The sequence below is a fragment of the Argiope bruennichi genome, chromosome 3 (assembly GCF_947563725.1).
Source record: "Argiope bruennichi chromosome 3, qqArgBrue1.1, whole genome shotgun sequence".
In the NCBI taxonomy this organism is placed as follows: Eukaryota; Metazoa; Arthropoda; class Arachnida; order Araneae; family Araneidae; genus Argiope; species Argiope bruennichi.
The window spans coordinates 78,554,312-78,573,164 of NC_079153.1; the positions used below are offsets into that span (position 1 = coordinate 78,554,312).

The following is an 18,853-nucleotide window of genomic DNA, read 5'->3' on the forward strand; positions in this document are numbered from 1 at the left end:
GGGGATAGAGGGCATGGTACTTTTATTAGGAAGTATGCACCAACATTTCAGGAAATTATTTCCGTTAGTTTCTGCATCGTATGATTTTTCAAACTGTGTGCCGTAATGCCATGCGCGATGGAACACAAAGGACTATCTAAGTGACTTAAGGATGTAGTGGATGTCAGTCTTCACTGGCTCAGTGAAGATAATTATAAACAATTTTTAATTTATGTTTTTAAAGTTTAAAATGTGATTGGAGGAGGAGGAGGAAAGATAATCAATCAATAACTGACCATAGCGGCTCTCTTAGCAAAATTTAGGGGTCGTGGAAGTTTCGACAGCATGAATGGTCATTTGATTAATCACTTTTTATTAAATGACCCTGCAAAAAATTTTGGCAGAATCATTTTACTGTTCTTATTCAAAAATATAAAATGGCTTAGTACACATTCATATTTTCATTTCGTACAAGACACGAGGAGATTGCTAACTCTGGCACACCTAAATAATTTTAAAAGTATAATGAGATAGAAATAAATTTAGAAAAAATGTAATAGGAAATTGTTTTTTAAAAAGGTAGAATATCTTTGGGGCTTATTTATCTTCAAAAAATGTAATTAACTTTTTTAAGAAATGCACTTTCAGAAAGAAAAAAAGTATACCATAAAATTAGTATAGATTAAACTAAGGTAACTATCCCTGAATTCGGACTTCCATTTTTAAAAGCATGGTTAAAGAAAAAGTATTTTTGGTGCTAAAGTCTTCATTGATTCAGCCTTCGTTGTTTCTTTATTGCCCTTCCAATTTATAAGAATTACTAGTTATCATAACTGCTTTCTGGTTTATTTCTCTAGTTAAAAATTATAGTCCCATTGATTTATACAATTCATTTGAGCGTCTATCAGTAGTCCAAACAGAGCAATTTTTAGAAACAACAACAAAAAATCACTTAAACTTACTTATCTCACCTAACTGTTTTGATAAAAGTATTATAGTATATAGTAGCCAAACAAGTTACCTTTCTGGCGATATAATAATATATTTTGCCATTTATTTTAAAATATTATAACGGACAATCAGTGTGTAAATAAAATAAAATAGTCTATTTTATTAATATTAAGTTTGATAAGTAAATTCAGTCAGTAAAATAAAAATTGTATTTTATCCTATTATATTTCATTTATAGCGCCTTCAAGAAATTTATGCAGGAAACTGAGAAATTAAAAAAAAATTAACAATAAAAATTTTGATAATTTTTAGACTTTTATATTGAAATTTTTCTGGGGTCCTTATGAATTTGAAAAAGTGCAATAAGATTCAATTTATACATACATGAAGAAAACCTTTTAGTTAAAAGTATAGTCATATGTTTCTTTTAAAATATAATTCTTAAAAATTAATGTACGATTTTTTGCTATTATATGGTTTTTATAATAATCGTTATATAAAAAGAACCAAAAAACGGTACTTCTTACAGAATGGTGAGTAAGACACCAAATATGAGTATAAATGATTAATATTCCAGCGATCCATTTCTGATGTATTGATTTTGTAATTTTATTGTGTTCTTGTTTCTTTTGTTCCAAGAAGTAAGATTAATTTTTGAACGGCATTCTTTATTTTCAACATTTCCTCTTTATTAACATATATACTTTATGTTAAGTTATTACTCATTATTTAAATTGAAATAATGTTTTTTATTTCATAGCAAAAATTCAGAATTAACCGAATTTACTCGCTTCTTCTTGCAAAGTATATTGAAGGGAAATTGTTGAGTGATTGTCGATCTTGTTGATGAATCAGACACAACTTATGAAATTAATAGTTTTATTAAGACGTAAACTAAAAAAAAAAAATAATAATAATTAATATGATTTTCTTTTAAGGCAAATATAATTTATTTACAGGACATCAACTGAATTTTTCTTTTCCTTCCGACATTTTTTGTTGAAAGAAAAAGCAGTGCATCTTCTGTCCTGAAAAAAAGAAAGAAATGAAGAAAATCTCTTTTTGGACAAGATGGTGCCACCGATAAAAAAACTTAACTGACACTTCATATCAAAATAAAAAAATTTCCATCCCTCCTCCAACACCCTACACCGAAATGGGGTTATCGAAACGATTCTCACGCCCTCCCCGCGAGCAATAACATCACAGAAGACGACCCCCTTGTGGGGACCACCCACTACAAAAACAATGCTGCAGGCGCCATAACAATGCCACTCGAGACGCCAATCATGCAACACTCAATTAGGAAAAAAACACTTTCGAAGTCCCCTTTCTCTGGAAGAAGAAAATGTTGGGGGAGGTGGGTGTGTGAAAGATGCGACAGCGGGATTTTCGATTTGTCACCGTTTAACACCCTCACGATCCAGAGACCATGACGTGAGACCTTTCAGTAACCCTCCCCCCAAAGTGTCATCCCCTTCTTCAGAATCGTGACACTTGAGATAAGGGGACGCGCAATGTCCAACACTTTTGTTCACTCTTGACGGAAAACCAGTCTCAATTAAATTATAATCTTTAAAAATAATAATATAAAATTAAAATTCGTAGATTTTACAAAATGAATGCTAATTATTATTATTTTTATTAAATAAAAAGAGTTTAAATCAAAAGAATAGAAGGCAGTATGTAAGTGAATACAGAGAAAGAGTTCGGATAGTGAGCATTTCATCACACATCCAACAGAAAAACAATCGATGTTGGAGAAATTCTTTAAGTTCACAGTATTCTACACTTCTGGGGTTAAGTTATCTCACTGAATAAATATTTAAATAGACTGATGGTATAAAAACTCTGTTATCAAACAATGAGCATAAACAGAATGACAATAAAAATTAATAACTAAAGTGTCATGAATATAAGACACTTTCTGAGTTTATATATATATATATATATATATATATATATATATATATATATATATATACACACACACACCACACATACATGCATACAGGGTGTCTTTGAATTCATGGGACAAATTTTAAGCGTAGGCAAAATACATATATAATATTGTATAGCAATATGAATTCCGAAAATGACAAATGGCGAAAAGAGCAGAAGTGCTGAGGAAATGAGAAGAAAACACTTTACTTACCTAATTATACAATAAATGTACAAATTTACCACCATCAACATCGATATTTATATATTCTTACAGTTAAATTATTAAAACCAGAAGGAAAAAAATGACTAATGAAAAAGCAAGATAGGGCGCTCATTGTCTATATTACAAATGAATATCAGCATTTCGAAATTATTTTTTAATTTTTAAATCATCAGAACAAAATTCCTGGTCGATTATGAACAATTCGAGTCCTAAGTATCATTATTGACTTAACTATGTTCACTAATTATTTATATTTATTGTATAAACCATACATGTAGTTTAATTAAAAATAAAAAGCTCCATCAAGTTTGCATGCAGCTTAAGCTAGTTGTAACTTGGTAAGTATAAACAATAGAAAAAAAACTATAAATAGGATTAGAAAAAATATGAGTTTTTTTTGTTTTTTTTGTCTTTATAAATCAAATTTTTTAAAAACGTAATTGAAAAAATTATCTAATTTCTTATAATCAAGGTGATCCTTGGTGTCACTAAGAAAGAAAATAAATTTTGTTTTTAGATTGACTCAACGAAAATTTATTACTGCTTCGAAAAGCAGATTTAAAAGTCAGTACAAAATAATAAAGTAGCACAAAAGAATTTCTTATCCAAACGGATGAAAAAATTTAAAGAGACAAACTCTGTTAATGATAAAGCATAGCCTGAATCAAATAATCAAATATATTTAGTGCCAATTTTTTTATCATTTCGGTTAAGTTAAATTTAGAGAGACAAAATAAATAAAGATGTTTCAAACTTTGTAAATTATTTCTATCACGCAGTTTTAAAAATCTACAACTATTTTAAACTGTAGAGAGCCAGCAAAAATAGAACAAAGTATCAATTATACTGTGGAAGAGAATTTTCATTTTTGTATTCTTACTATGCATATCTACATATCTTTTGCATCTTATCTATATGCATATTTTTTTGTATCTTATGCACGTTAGATACAAAAGATATCTAGTTTTTGTATCTAATGTGCATATATACAAATTTTCATCACTTATTCAACTAAAAATAAAATTGTATTACATTCATGAACTTTTTTAGAAAGAGAATGAAATCTTGGTTGGACATCTAGCTCAACATAATACTAAGTTAACATAACTGAGTTATTTAACAACATAATACTGAGTTATTTACCAAGTGAAATAGATCTCAGCTAAAACTAAATTATAATTTCTCAATGTGTATTCAAAGAGGTTTCTATTTTCAGATACAGCGGACAGCTTACAAAGAGAAAATGGCGACTAGTTCTCATACAGCGCCATAAATCTCGTATCACAAGTAAGATAAATGTATCGTTATAACACAGCTCTTGATTCTTTTGTGTAAAAAAAATTTAAGTGTGTATTTTTACATGAACAATACAAATATTCAGTGGGATTTAAACTAGAGAATGTTGTCTCCTAAAAACTTTATACGGGAGGAAGAGGAAAGAACATCTTTATCATCGCATACTTTCCAATAATTTTTATCCTCACATAAAAATGAGGACCTTAGGCAAGACGCCAAGAGTGCTCAAATTGCTATTTTCAAAGTTCCACACTTTAGGTTTTTATGTTTCGTAGTATATGTAGAAAACCGAGAAAGTGATTGGGACACCTTTTTTGCAAACAACTGAGCCAAAATTTGACATCGATATATAATTTCAGTAATAAGAACGAATACAAAATTTTAATGATACAAGTCGTTATATTTATTTGCATGCGAATCGACAGACAATTTATCTGATTTTCGAAATTTGAAATGAATATGCAGCTTAGATGCTAAATTGAATATCAAATTTTATCCGCCTTCGTTTGTCGTTATTGTATTCACTTATATTCATACGGATAACAGAAAAACTTTCTGTTCGTAAATTTTATTCCACATTTGATAGAAATATTCAAATTTGGTGTAAAGATCACATAAAAAAATTCATCCGTTCAGCTCAAAGTATTTTGAGTTATTTTGCTCACAGACAAGCATAATCCCAAACGTGGGTTTTTTCTCTCTCTCTTCTTTTCTCTGACTCATACAGATCTGAAATGAAGTGATTTATTAAAATCTCAGGACTAAATTTCTTAATAATTTCAATACTTTCTTTTCGAATATTTCGTATGGGAGAAAGTAAGAATATAGCTGTTTATAAAAACATAATATTACATAGACATGTTTAAAGATGAAGATATTTTATTCAGTTTTTAGTTAACGAAGTTTTACATATATTTGATACAAATTTTCAAATAATATATTTATAACTGCTCGCAACAAAATGATATTTCAAACTAACTGCCATCTCATTGAAAATAAGGGTAATTAAAATTTTCAGACATATTTAAAAATGCATAAATTCGTCTGATAATTCATTTTTCATGTAACATAGTTTTCTATATAACGCGAAACGTATTCCCCGTGTTGTGTGAGAGTCCATTGTCTTTTGAATCACATGAATTTTCATTTCCATTTTTACAATTGAAAAGTCCAGAATGAGTACGGATAGAAGTAACCCCCCCCCCCCAAAGAAAAGTTGGCGAAGTTTCCTCGCCGCCAAGTTTTGAAGAAAACCTAATTAAAGTTAGATGAGGAGTTTCAAAAATCTCTATAAATTGAGTAAACGCGATTGAGCACGAAAAAGCTTTGAAATTACATTCCTTTTTTTGAAAAAGGCTACATCGACTGGAAAACTGTTTTAATTAAAGCTTCCATTGGAGAACATGGAAAATCTTAGAGAAATTCAGAGTAAATTAGTAGTGCCTAGTCAGAAGCTCTCTTTTTAAGTTCTTATGTAGAAACTAGGAGAGTAGTTCCTAATATGCACTAGTTTTAAAATATTTATGTTGAAAAGAAAAGTTTTATTAAAAGATGAGAGCACTAATCACCAAAAAATTAAATTCTTTCTAAAAGAACCTGTTTTTAGTTATAATAATTGCTGTTTGAAATGAACTAACACAGAATTTCAATACAACCATTAAAATTTCATCTTCTTTCTAAACAGTGTGTAATAAATTTCAAAACAGTATGCTGAATATTATTATATACAACATATCATAATCAGTACTTTTGTTGACGGTATCAAACAAACCTGTGGGGTCTGAATTTTTATAACCTTATTTCACAAAATTTTCACCGTGTTTATGAGAGCTGGTGAATGTTTACACCTGCATTTAGAGTCAAACATCTTTTTCGCTGGAGTGATCTAGAAAGTTGGAAAGGGTTAACAGATTCAAATGTTGTCCACATTTCTGAATATGTTTCAAAATAATAGGTTAAGTCCAGAAATAGCCTTTGTGTAGTTTCAAAATACGATATAAATGTAACCATATTCAATAAGATTTCACATTGGGAAATTTGGAACCAAATTTTCCATATCAGTTTTACTTGAGACCTCTTTTCATATGAATGTGATTGATTTTTTTTCCTATTTGCTTTTCTGCTGCGATTTAGTATTTTAAATAATTTGATTTCAAAATCTTTTTGAGTAGCTTGCATGCGCCTGCCAATTTTGAGTAGCTTGCATGCGTCTATCAATTTTGAGTAGCCTGCATGTGCCTATTAATTTCGAGTTACTTGCATACACAGTCTTATTTTCTATGCCCTGACTATCTAAAGGGCTAAGGGCAGTGAATATGAATACAGAGAGTACCACTGATATAAAAATAACTTAACTAAAATGGATTTAAATAGAAATGATATTTTATTATTATTTAGCAAAAAAGGTTTAATTATTGTTGTAAGGGACATTTTCTCTTAAAAAGATGGTGGTGTTTTTTTTGTTTTTTTTGATAATCTGAAAAAAATTCAATTTTACTAAAATGTAATAAACTGCAAGAATTCAATTAATGTAAAAAAGGGAAAGGGGGAGGGGGTGATTAAAGAAAAGAATATTCTAAACCGCAATGCATAATGATAAGATTATTGACAGCTGTAATATTAAGTATGAGTTCACGCACATTATCGTTAGGCCTTTAAGAAGAAGAAGAAGAAAAACAAAAGGAGGGGGGGATTTAAAACGATCTAAATTTGAAAGACAGCTAAAAGCAGAATTCTGAGCTAAAGAGAAACTATCAAATAAGGTCATGCATTGGAACTGAAGATAGTAGGAGTATGGAGATTATTATTTCACATTGCAATAAGAAGGGTATCTCACTTGATTAAAAATTACTAGTTTAGATTCTTATTTTGTTTAGTTTTGGAACATGAAGATGATTTACTTTATATGTAGACACGTATTGAAAATGACTTCTCTGAAATCATGATACCCATTTTATGGAGAATTAAATTCAAATTCAAAGCATGTAGAAGGGCATGAAGGACCATTGGATCACCAATGATTGATGTAATGTGTGCTTCTAAGCATATTATAATTCTACGAAATCAACTGATTTCGTTTTAAATGTGTTCTATTTCATAAGATATCGATTACTCTTGATTTATAGTTCTGTTCGAATCTATCCGTCCATTTTGAGTGAAGTAGAAGTTATTTATGTGTCGTAATGATGCACCTTGTAATTGTCAATTAACCCTTTCTAGGGCCGTGGGAAGTATGCTTCGCACCAAATTTATCAATCTTTGTATGAAATTATGTAGGTTGGCATAACTTCTGACAAATTTTTTTGGTAAGTCAGAAACTTAGATGTTTCAGTTCTTTATCTCAGACAAAATGATGTGTCTTGATTTGTTACTTAATTATTAATTAACCAAATTAATTAATTAATGACATTAAATTTATCTAATAAGCTAAATGAATCCCTTTTCTTATTCTAATTTCAAGCCTAAAAATATTTTAACATAATATGACTAGAAAAAAAATGGCCCTTTAAAGAGTTAAAATAATCCATCTTCTGTTTCCTTCAGACAGCAAGACTGCATTTTCAAAAGCTCAAGTTCTAATCTAAACAACCGAATCAAGGTTTCAGTAATTATAAAGGTAAATTCAAACCTAATTAAACTCTTATCAGATAATCTATAAAAGATCAATTAAAGATAATAATTGATGTTTTAATAATGTTAAAAATAATTAATTTATTGTTCTTACTTATTAGAAATATGAAATATGTATAAAGATCTTAATAAACATATTTGAAATATATTTATTCCATGCATCATCCATGAATCCCATACAAAATAGTTTTCCCGGCATCTAGTATATGATCCCCTACCTCCCATCAACCGTCAAAACGAGATCTATTTTTTGTCCAAACAAGAGCTTAAGTTGAGCGAAGCATGAGAAAAATTGAGACTTAACCGCGATTGAGAGAGTTGGAAATCTATCAGATTTCGTCCTCCCACCCTCGGATCCGCAGATATTATCTCCGATAAACTCAGGAGAATGTTTTCACTCAGGGTAGGAAATAAGATTTGGAGAATCCCTGCCCTTCAAAAGAGCGTATAAACCTTTGGCTGAGTTAATCAACCTTACTTGTCTATTCGCTTAATCTTTTGTCAAAATAAATACCAAATATTAAAGTAAGACATAAATAAAAATTATTTTAATAAAAAAATGAATATTTCTTATTTTAATGGCTGTAATAATTTCAGCATTGGATTCTTTTATTTTCTTCTGGATAATTTATATTTAAATTTTCATAACGATGTTGATTTAAGAAAAAGGTTAATTTTCACATATTTAACCTTTGCATTTTTATTTATCCCCTCCTTTAAAAGAAAGCAAGAATCAAAAAATCACATTTCTAAAGAGTCACATTTAAAAGTTTAGGCTATAATAAACTTTTAAAGTAACTAATTTCTGGATTCCAGTATCTTCTGAAAAATCAATTTTCGCTTTTTTGTGAATCGATATTATTGAATCTACAATATATAATACTCCAAAATAAACATTCCATAATCTTGTATTAATCATATTTTTTAAATTTATTTGGAATAATTTTTTATCTCCTCATGACAAACATAATGGCTTTCCGCGTTTTCTTACAAACAAAAATTAATATGAAAGACTTTTAAAAAATTATTAAAATCTCTTTTTTTATTTTTCAATAATAAATTTCATAAAAGCAATTTTTAGAAAAAATTTCCTTACTTTCATTAGAGTACTATAAGTTCAATTTCCTATTTCAACTATTTCCTATTTTTATTAAATTTTTATTTGATAACTAATTATTATAAATTATATAAAATCTTAACATGCTTTTTTCTCAATTTTCCTAACCTAGTGGCACCGCTAGTACATAATCAAAATTTAGTTTAATTAATCAATTATTTAATAATTAAATTTAGAAAATTTTAAAATAAAATATCATTACCAAGATTAAATGAGTGTACAAAATTCGAAACACAACCACATCAAAAAGTGAGTAAAATATGAATAAAAATTTCCATATTTATATGCATGAACAAGACAATTTTTAAAAAAATGTCTAAAAACAAAATGAAGGTATTATAAAGTCAAAAAAATAAAATAATAAGAAATTACTTTTAATTATATAAGTAGCGTGAATTATAAACATGAAGGCGTTAAAAAGAACATTTCATATTGTTGGAATTTTTTTGTTTCTGTGCGTGTGTGATGTAATGGTCAAATCCGAATAAGAATTATATTCTGCCAAACATATACTTATTTTTTTAAAGTTAAATTTCAAGTAGTCTTTTACAGAATTAATTAGTATTTAAAAATTAAAGCTAGACAACTCAAAATTCAACATAAACAACATCATAAAGTACTATTAAAATATAAAATCGTCTTGAAAAATTATATTTCTAGAAATCTCAAATTCTGAGAATAGAAATGTTTAGCCAAGAATTGTTAGCCATTATTGCTCGTTATTAATGTACTTCTAACTCTGTCATTCTTTGTTATAACTTTAAATTGAGTTAACCTTCTGGGGGGGGGGGGGAAGTGTGTTTATACGTATCATTGTTTTTTTTACTGTCCGAGAGAATTGTTTTGGAATATGCATCCAATGAACATAGTCCATTTTTCAGGTTAAAATTGTTACTCTACTAAAAAGTTTAGAGTTTTTTTTTTATTATTATTATTTAATGATTTGCATGAGATTAAAAATCTAAATTATATATTTGATTTTATAGCATTTTCTTGGAACATGAAATATATTTAATAAATTTTTGACATTTTATATTTATAATTTGACGTATTTCAATGAACTGATATGATATCTTTAAATCATTAGTCTGTGATACAAATAAATGTTATAGCACTGCACAAAATGAAAATAAATTAGATTAAATTGTGAATAAAAAGCTAATATAATTTCTAAACGTAGCAAACTATTTCCATTTTGGGAAATTAAAAAAATTATTGGAAATATTGCTTACCATTACTTTTCCGGGTTCATTTTGCATCTAAATAAAAATAAATGTGCGATAAATATTTTTTAAGATAAACCCATTACAATATACCTCGAGTTTATGTTTATTTCCATTTTTTTTCAGAGTAATGCAAGTTGTTGTTTTTAAACGAATCTCGAAATTTTGAACCATGGTCAGACGAAGAAACTGACAATTGAACTAGTTTGTTCTCCTCCCTCCGTGACGACTGTTAACTTATACAACTGTTCTTATGTAGAAATGGATTTTGAAAGTAATATATAAATTTACATGCACTCGCAGTTCCCATCAAATTAGTCCAAACAAGAAAAGATCCGAAAAAATAACTCGAAACCAAATAACTCATATTCATATTTTGAATAATATGAAAATCATTTTTAAGAAATATGCAGACATTCATTAATAAATCAATATATTAAATTTACATTGCAAGATCATGCAGAAGCCCATATTTTTAATGTTTGCTTGATACTCCACTATTACTTACTTCCGGATATTAATTTAAGTAGTATACATTTAGCTTTGTTTGCATCTGAATTATGTATACCTGAAACAAGCTCAATGACTCGAATTTTTATCACATCTTGCTCTTTTTAGAAATGATCAATGTTTACAGAAGGATTGGTAACCTCCCACCCCAAAAAATACCCTAAGACTAAACAGTCTTACAAAAAAACTTGCATGAACAGAAAGTAATTATTATGCAATGCACAAGAATATTTGATCTTTTATATACAAATAAATTATTGTTATGTATTATAAAAAAAGTAAATAGTTTTATTTCGGACAATATATTGTATTATAAACAGGGTTTATAAAGCAACGTTCACACGAGGCCATCTACTGCGCGCAATAAAAGATCACGCCTACCTCAGGAACATCACGTGACTCTAATGGCACAATGGCGAATGGTTATCTCATCGGGACAACTACTTGCCATTGTATCATTGTGGTCATATGATCTATCTGAAATAGGTAGACTTACTATTGCACGCAATTGTGTAAACGCTGCATTATGCTACTGTGAATTTATATTTTTATTTTTTATAAATTATAAATTAATTTAGATAATTATCTTTTTACAGATGTATAATGTAAGTGGAATTTCTCATAATTGATATCTACATTTTATAACGTTGTTTAAAGGATCACTGACAAAGCCTTGCGTTTACATGCCGTACAAGTCAAAACTTGTTTGTTTAACTTAATGCAAGTAAACATGTTCTTTTTTTGTGATACTCGTGTTTTGATTGTGTTAAACCGGCAAAAGCTAAGAACTCGTTCAGGAGCATACGCCAGAAAACAAACCTCCATTCCTTCCTTCCTAAACATGTCCTAAATTCATTCTGAATTTGATAGTTAGGAACGAAAAACTGAATCATGAATTGGTTAAAATCGAATTCCAAAAGGGAAACGATCTACTGCATAAGATGTTTAGCAAGACAAGGAAAAAAAACATGGATGAAAGTTCATCATGGATGTACATAGCACTGACTTTTAAGAAAATGGTGAGAAAATTGGGTGAACATGGAACAAATGGCAACTAACAAACTCTTCATGGCATTTCGCATAGTCTTGAAAGGTAAGTTTTATTGGGCTGTTTTGGTTATTTTACTTAGTTGTACTCGAAAACAAAGTGGTTTCTTATGCTCCGTTTCGAATATTTACTATTTTGAATGTGATAGAATTACAAATTTTAGTAATAAAAACAAAAAACTTCAAATAATTTATTTAGATTCCTGAATCAACTTATTGCAAAGATATTTGCATCGACAGATTAATTTAGAACAATTTTGGAAATCATCGATATTAAAAACACTCGTTTTATGTGACAGTTTCATTTATTAAGCAGTATTTTCAATCTATATGTATGAAAATATTTTTTATTGCATACTTATATTCCTCACTATATGCATCTAATAAATTAAAATTCTTAAATGCAATCATGAACCAGATTTATACATAAAGTTCTCGTTGATATTTCCAATTACGTGCTGTAGTCGAATCCTTGTTTCTGATGCCTTCATATGGGGAAATGAACATATAGTTGAGAGCATCTATTTATCACAGGAAGTTCATTTGGTACTTTTAAAAGAATAATATTAGTATTTAAAGTAAAATAAAACTAGCTGTACTTTTCTGTAAAAGAAATTACACATTTTTTCAAATGAGCTATTAGTTTATAAACGGAAATTTGGCATGTTTGACAAAATTAGTTCATTTGTTGTAACGGAAGATACAGGAAAGTAATGTTATTGTTAAATGTATCAGATTCATGTATTTAACAAAGATAATTAATCCGTTGCTCCATATTGCTCCATTAATCTGTTGCTCCATATTTTCCTTTTCAGTTGCGATTTGATTTGAGATGGATGTTATTATGAGATAGATGAGAAAGAAGTTAAATTGAATAGCTAATTTGTTGAATCTAATAGTTTTAAAGAAATGATAGACAAAAAATTCAATTAAAAACACTGAACTTTTCCTTTGTACTGAGGATATTTTTAAAATACTTGTAGATTAAAATTCAAGCATCCCGATTCAAAATACTACACAGAAAAAATTCTATAGGATTTAATGGCAAATCTGAATTATTACTATTTCAGAGTTGCGGAAAGATGGTTGGAACAATTTCTAGCATAAACATAATGCATATAAATTGCGGTTATACTTCCATGAAAATTGAAGTACGCATTATCGAGGGTTATAGGATGCAATAGATTTTAATAAACACACATACCCAGCTATCGATTAGTTATTGCTGATAAAATAAAGAATTGCCTTATTTTTAATAGGCGTTTTTTTTCTTATCGTTTTTTAGGGAAGGAGAGGGGTAATATTCACATTCTTTTGGATATGGTGTTCTTTTTATTTCTGGTGTTTTGCTTGTGTCCTGTGAGCAAAGTATTTTAATTTCAAATTCCTGGTGTTTTAAAAAACACATCATACCACAATAGTACAGAATGAAAAGTATAAGATAAGTATTTTAATAAAAGTGATACAATTGTATTTTTAAGGACATTACAGTATTGTAATTTTTTGGGGAAAGCGAAGGAAAAAATTACTTTGTCCAGGGGTATTTCGACGTCGGATTTCAAAGGAAATGAAAAGTTAGCATTTCAAGCGCTAAACTTGTACTTGAAAAATTTGGCAATCGCATTTTTTTAAAGCTATCAAATTTGTTTCTTGATGTGGTTTTTAAAATTTTAATTAGAATTTTTAATTAAATTTAAGCCAGATTTTTCGTATGATTTCTAAAATTATTGCTGTACAAATATCTTTATATCAATTAAAATTTAAAAAGATATTATTCTTTTATTCTAATAAAGTTATTAAATTTTTTTCTGAATTTTGAAAATTTTTAAATGTGCATATTGCATAATTTTCATTGCAATGAATATCAAACTTTTTCAATGTATCATCACATTTTTAGTAGTGAGAGTTTTTCTTTTTCCTTCCATTGATCAAAGTTAAAAAAGATTCCGTTTATTATCTACACAGTTTACATGAGTAATTAAAAATTGATGTTATAACACCTCTAAAGGTGATTAAATTAGAAAGTAGATCAGACAGATTGTTAGAAGCAATTAGAAAATCAATTAGCCGGATTGTTAGAAGCAATTAGAAAATCAATTAGCCGGATTGTTAGAAGCAATTAGAAAATCAATTAGCCAGATTGTTAGAAGCAATTAGAAAATCAATTAGCCAGATTTTTAGAAGCAATTAGAAAATCAATTAGCTGGATTGTTAGAAGCAATTAGAAAATAGGTTAGCCAGACTATTATATTTTCAATGATACTGTGATGTCATAGGGCTTGAATCCATTAGATATGTACACAATAAATAGAACAACTGCAAGAATATTAAAATAATGTAGCAGAAGTGTCTATTACAATATGATACTTTGTTGAAACATTCAACTTTGGTATACATACGTTTTAATTGCAACCAGAGCCAGTATTCTCAGCGAGACAACTGATCGCCAGATATGGCTATTAAAACATATAGCACTTTAATTTTTTTAAATATTAAGATAGTATTATAACCACATGGAGATGTTTTCAATTAATATAAAAACTTAATTCCTTAAATAATCGGAATGGGAATCAGCAATAAAAAAAAAAGAACAAAATAATTCTACAATAATTCGCTTCCGACAACTCCCCCTGAAACAAATGAGCGGACAGTTGTGATCGTCGCCGGAGAAGACTTAATCAGTCGACGCGGATTTAGGGGCGCGCATGATCCATCAAGCCCCATCATCGCCGCCCTCCATAATCTCAAAATGCGGTTAATCGAGCTTCTGTCGTCGCCCGACAAACTCTTCGGTGATCTGTCTCATTCGGGAGGGATGAGAACGGAAGTGAAGGGGATAGACTAGGGAGTTTCATGGGCTTTTAGAAATTTCAATCCTTTTAAAGTCAGTGGCGTGTTCGAATTTGATTTGACAGAAATTGGCTTCCGGTTGTCAAGTGTAATGAATTTTAGTAGGATTATTTGGGTGGGGGGGGGGCAGCGGGTGCAAAGAAAAGACTATCCCTGTCATAATATGGTAGGATTAGTTCTTCCCCCCCCCTATAAACAGATTTCGGCTCATAAATAATCAACGTTATTTCTAGGAAAAATTAATGTGCTTTCAACAAATTATTCCTTCTTGAGAATAAAAGAGTAAAATAGTAAAATAACAAATTCCTACCTGTTAATTTATCGTATAAAATAGTAGGTAACAATTGAATTCAATTTCTGGGCCGTTCAAAGCATTGCAAAAATTTAATTACTCATTTTTAATCATATTTTTGTCTGCTAATCTATGAAACTTTATTAAAATATTAACTTATACAATTCAAAACTATTTCATGCATTTCAATGCAAAAAAAAAAAATGAATGATATCTACAATGTATATTCAAAAGGCAAATTTTTAATCTCCTCATATAAAAAGAATGACTTGATTGTCTTTTACATAAATCTACAGTTTCTGTACAATCTTGGTGAAATTTGGCATTTGTATTCTTCAAGACAATATTGTTTTCTGTCATCTTTTCAAAGAGCAAAAATTAATTAAAATATAAGCCAAGAAAAAATTCAAGTTTGAGGTGTTTTCCAGATATATCTTTAGAAAATATTATTTTACAAAATTGAGATTTACATTTTTTTAAAAACTGAAAATATTACTTTCTTTCAAAGATATGTGTTTCTTTTCGTACGATCGTTTTTCTAATTTTAATAAATTTTTGAAATTTAATTTGATTTATGATCTGCAGTAATATTTAAATGTTATGATGATATTCAAATTAATTTTATTGTTCCATTAAAATCCTCAGTCTCGTCTTTTGACAGCATTAAAACTCAATAAGATATTGTTTTCTTTGGGCATTAATTTCGAAGTAGTATTTTCCTTTGTTTTTCCCCTTTTATTTTTGATGTAATATTTTCCTTTTTTTTTTCCTCCTTTATTTTTGAAGTAGTATTTTCTTTTCTTCTTTATTTTCATAGTAATATACCTTTTTAATTTGCATGAATAGTGATTCGTGATAAAGTATTCCATTAAACTTTTCAGTTTTTAAAATTTAGCTTTATTTGATAACTAGCCGCCTTTGGCGACCAGCCGGTTCGCCAATCTTAATGCTCGTTAAAATTTTAATAATTAAATACATTTATGTAATTCCTACTTTAATAACTTCTTCATCAAAATATTTTAAAATTTGAAATTTTGGTAGTCATATAATTCACTCATAATATTATAAAGGCTTCCAGTCATAACGTAATATGTATCTCTCTAATTTTTTGTTAGCTGCCGTAGAATTTATGCTTTAAATTAAAGTGGAAATGATTAATCTACAATTAATATAATAATATTTTTTACTGGAACAAAGCATTTTTTTTAATAATATAATTACTGAAAACAGAGTCACTGAACATTTAAACCTTATGGGCACTAAAGAATATCTTTCTTAATTTATGAAATATCTCAAGAATTTGTCAACAAAATTTTCTCAGGTTCATCATGAGTAGATCGATTAATTAACAATGTTTCATTTTAAATGCATCAAACACTAAAAAAATAAACAGAACCGTTTAAAATAATCGATCGGAAAGCAGGTTAAAAAAAACTATTTCAAAAACGATGCACTTAAAACTATAAGCATATACAAAAAATATATAACCAACATAAATACAATTTAATTACAAAAGCATATGACTAACCTAAAACTAATTTAAATCAAGTTCGCATCCGTTGAAAATACAATAGTTGTCAACAATCAGAACACAATGCGCATGCATGAATTTTCAAGCCAGTTATGGTAACGCAAATGCGTGAATTTTTCTACGCCAGTTGAGGTAACGCTATGCAGATTAGACATTTTTAATTTCCTTTATTCTATTTTATTTTAATTCATAAGTACTTCAGAATGAATCAGAAAGATCGATTCATTAACAATGTTTAATTTTAAAAGTATCGAACACTAAGAAAATAAGCAGAATCGTTTGAAATAATCGGTCGAAAATGTTAAGCCTAGCCTCATTAGCGTGGGGGGAAAAACTGAAGCCTTACTCATTTGGTGGTAAGGGAAATAAATATTTTTTTGTGGGGAAGTTAATTTTTAATTAATAATTAAAATTCTAATTAAAAATTCAAAAAAAGGCACCACATGTGCACATTTCCGATCTCTAAGGTATGCATGTACCAAATTTGGTAGTTGTAGGTCAAACTGTCTAGCCTGTAGAGCGCCAACACACACACACACACACATTGAGCTTTATTATAAGTATAGATATGTTCCGTATTAAGAATTTAACATTCAGAAAAGCCAATATTTCGAGTAAATAAACTGTTATTGAAAGCGGCGAATTTAATAATAAGATTCCGATATATTTAAAATATTTTGGGCTAATTTAATATGCCCGTATTGCTTAGAATATGCGTTTTAAAAAGCTTAATAATAGTGAAGTAATATAAAACCAAGTTCAAATTAATGACACATTTTTAAGTTTAATTATTTTGTTCACAGAAGTACATAATTCGGTGGACTTGAGTAGCACCATTGAAATTTCCATGAGAAACGAAAAGATGGAACTTCCAATAATGAAATGCTGCTGCAATAACAGTATTGGAAAATAAATGGCCAAAACTAGATTTTCCAAGGTAAGTTTGGTCCCATTTAAGTTCCTCATTATTATAGAACGGGGTAAAAGAGTCATCAGAGGTAAAAAATAGTAAGTATATAACCCATGAGAATTATTATTTTCCTAACCCAACAAAATACTATGGTCTTTGAAATAATGGAGAAATTTAAAAGCTGAAGGAAATTGATCCTCTAAGTTAGTGAATTTATCTTATTGATGATATTATGGCAATTATAAGGAAATATAATAGACTATAAAATTTTCTTTTTTAATTTGAATTGAGTACATAATGCATGGAAGGTATAAATTATAATTCAGTGTAAATGCCGCTAGAATTATTTATTACAAGAACAGCATTTTTTAGATCGCTATAATAAATAAACTTTATTACGTGCACAACTATTCCTTAGCCAGTTAGAGATTACTGGCTACGTAAAATTTGAATGGAATCTTTTACGTGACTTTGCCTTAATAGTTTCCTCAGCAAAATATTTTTAAATTTCAAATTTTGATAATCTTGTCACTCGTTCTATTTTAGAAGTTTTATACAATTAGGTTCATTGCGTTACAGGCCTCTGCATTTTTTTGACATTTTGCATAAAATTTGAAATTTAATTTTAGCGTGAACTAATTACCTTTCTACTAGCATACTTGTCAATCTCAAAAATTATAAGTAGAGAAAGAAAAACTATTCAGCATTGAAAAATTGTATGTACATTTAATGATTAACGTAATAAATCAGAGAATTATTGAATAAAGTTTATCTGATTTTAACAAAAATTAAATTACTGCAGTAAAGAAAACAAAACAATAAACTAAAGGGGCGATAATATAGTTTCATCTTTGCTTACTTCTGCGTTTAAAGGTAGCTGCAATTGCCACAGTATTCAAAAAATTTTATGAAAAGTATGCTTTAAACATAAAACTCGATTCAATACTTGTAGCCTTCGGCTACCAGCAAGGGAACACTGATTATATTTAATTTTAATTAACTCATTTAGATATGTCCATGTTTTTGTCAAATGGCCTGGCATCAAAGTCCTTTTATTTTAATTGACCTGCATTTGTTCTGTTTATTGAGTGCATAAACCTTTCTATTAGAGATCAGTCGCATGACATCATAGAGCTATTGAAAACAACTTGTGTGGTTCATCTACCTTCTAAATTTCACGGTTTTGTAAATTTACTTTTTTGTCATGTAAACTACATAAATATCAAACAGAACCCTTTACCTTTAATTTTCACCAGCCGAAGAAAATCGCATGCTTAAATATTTGACGAAACGATGAAAATGGTTTGAATTTAAATGCAACAATATGATCTATTTTTGGAAATTAGGCAA

At 28.6% G+C, this 18,853-nt stretch overlaps 1 protein-coding gene across 7 annotated transcripts in view; it reads left to right on the plus strand.

Moving 5' to 3' along the window:
- Positions 1-18,853, plus strand: part of LOC129963934 (transcription factor 21-like) — a 189,252-nt gene that overhangs the window by 137,746 nt on the left and 32,653 nt on the right. Inside the window, exons 1-2 of one of the 7 annotated variants that reach the window (XM_056078541.1) lie at positions 11,360-11,966; positions 17,397-17,530. The exons of 4 other annotated variants lie outside the window; for them this stretch is intronic. Coding sequence is in view for 1 of the 3 variants with exons in the window: in XM_056078536.1 (XP_055934511.1) it covers positions 11,912-11,966 (55 nt within the window). In the remaining 2 variants the exon portion in view is untranslated. Of the gene's footprint in view, positions 1-11,359; positions 11,967-17,396; positions 17,531-18,853 lie in introns of those variants that run through there. 2 more of the 7 variants (XR_008784041.1, XM_056078536.1) reach the window with 2 other exon arrangements.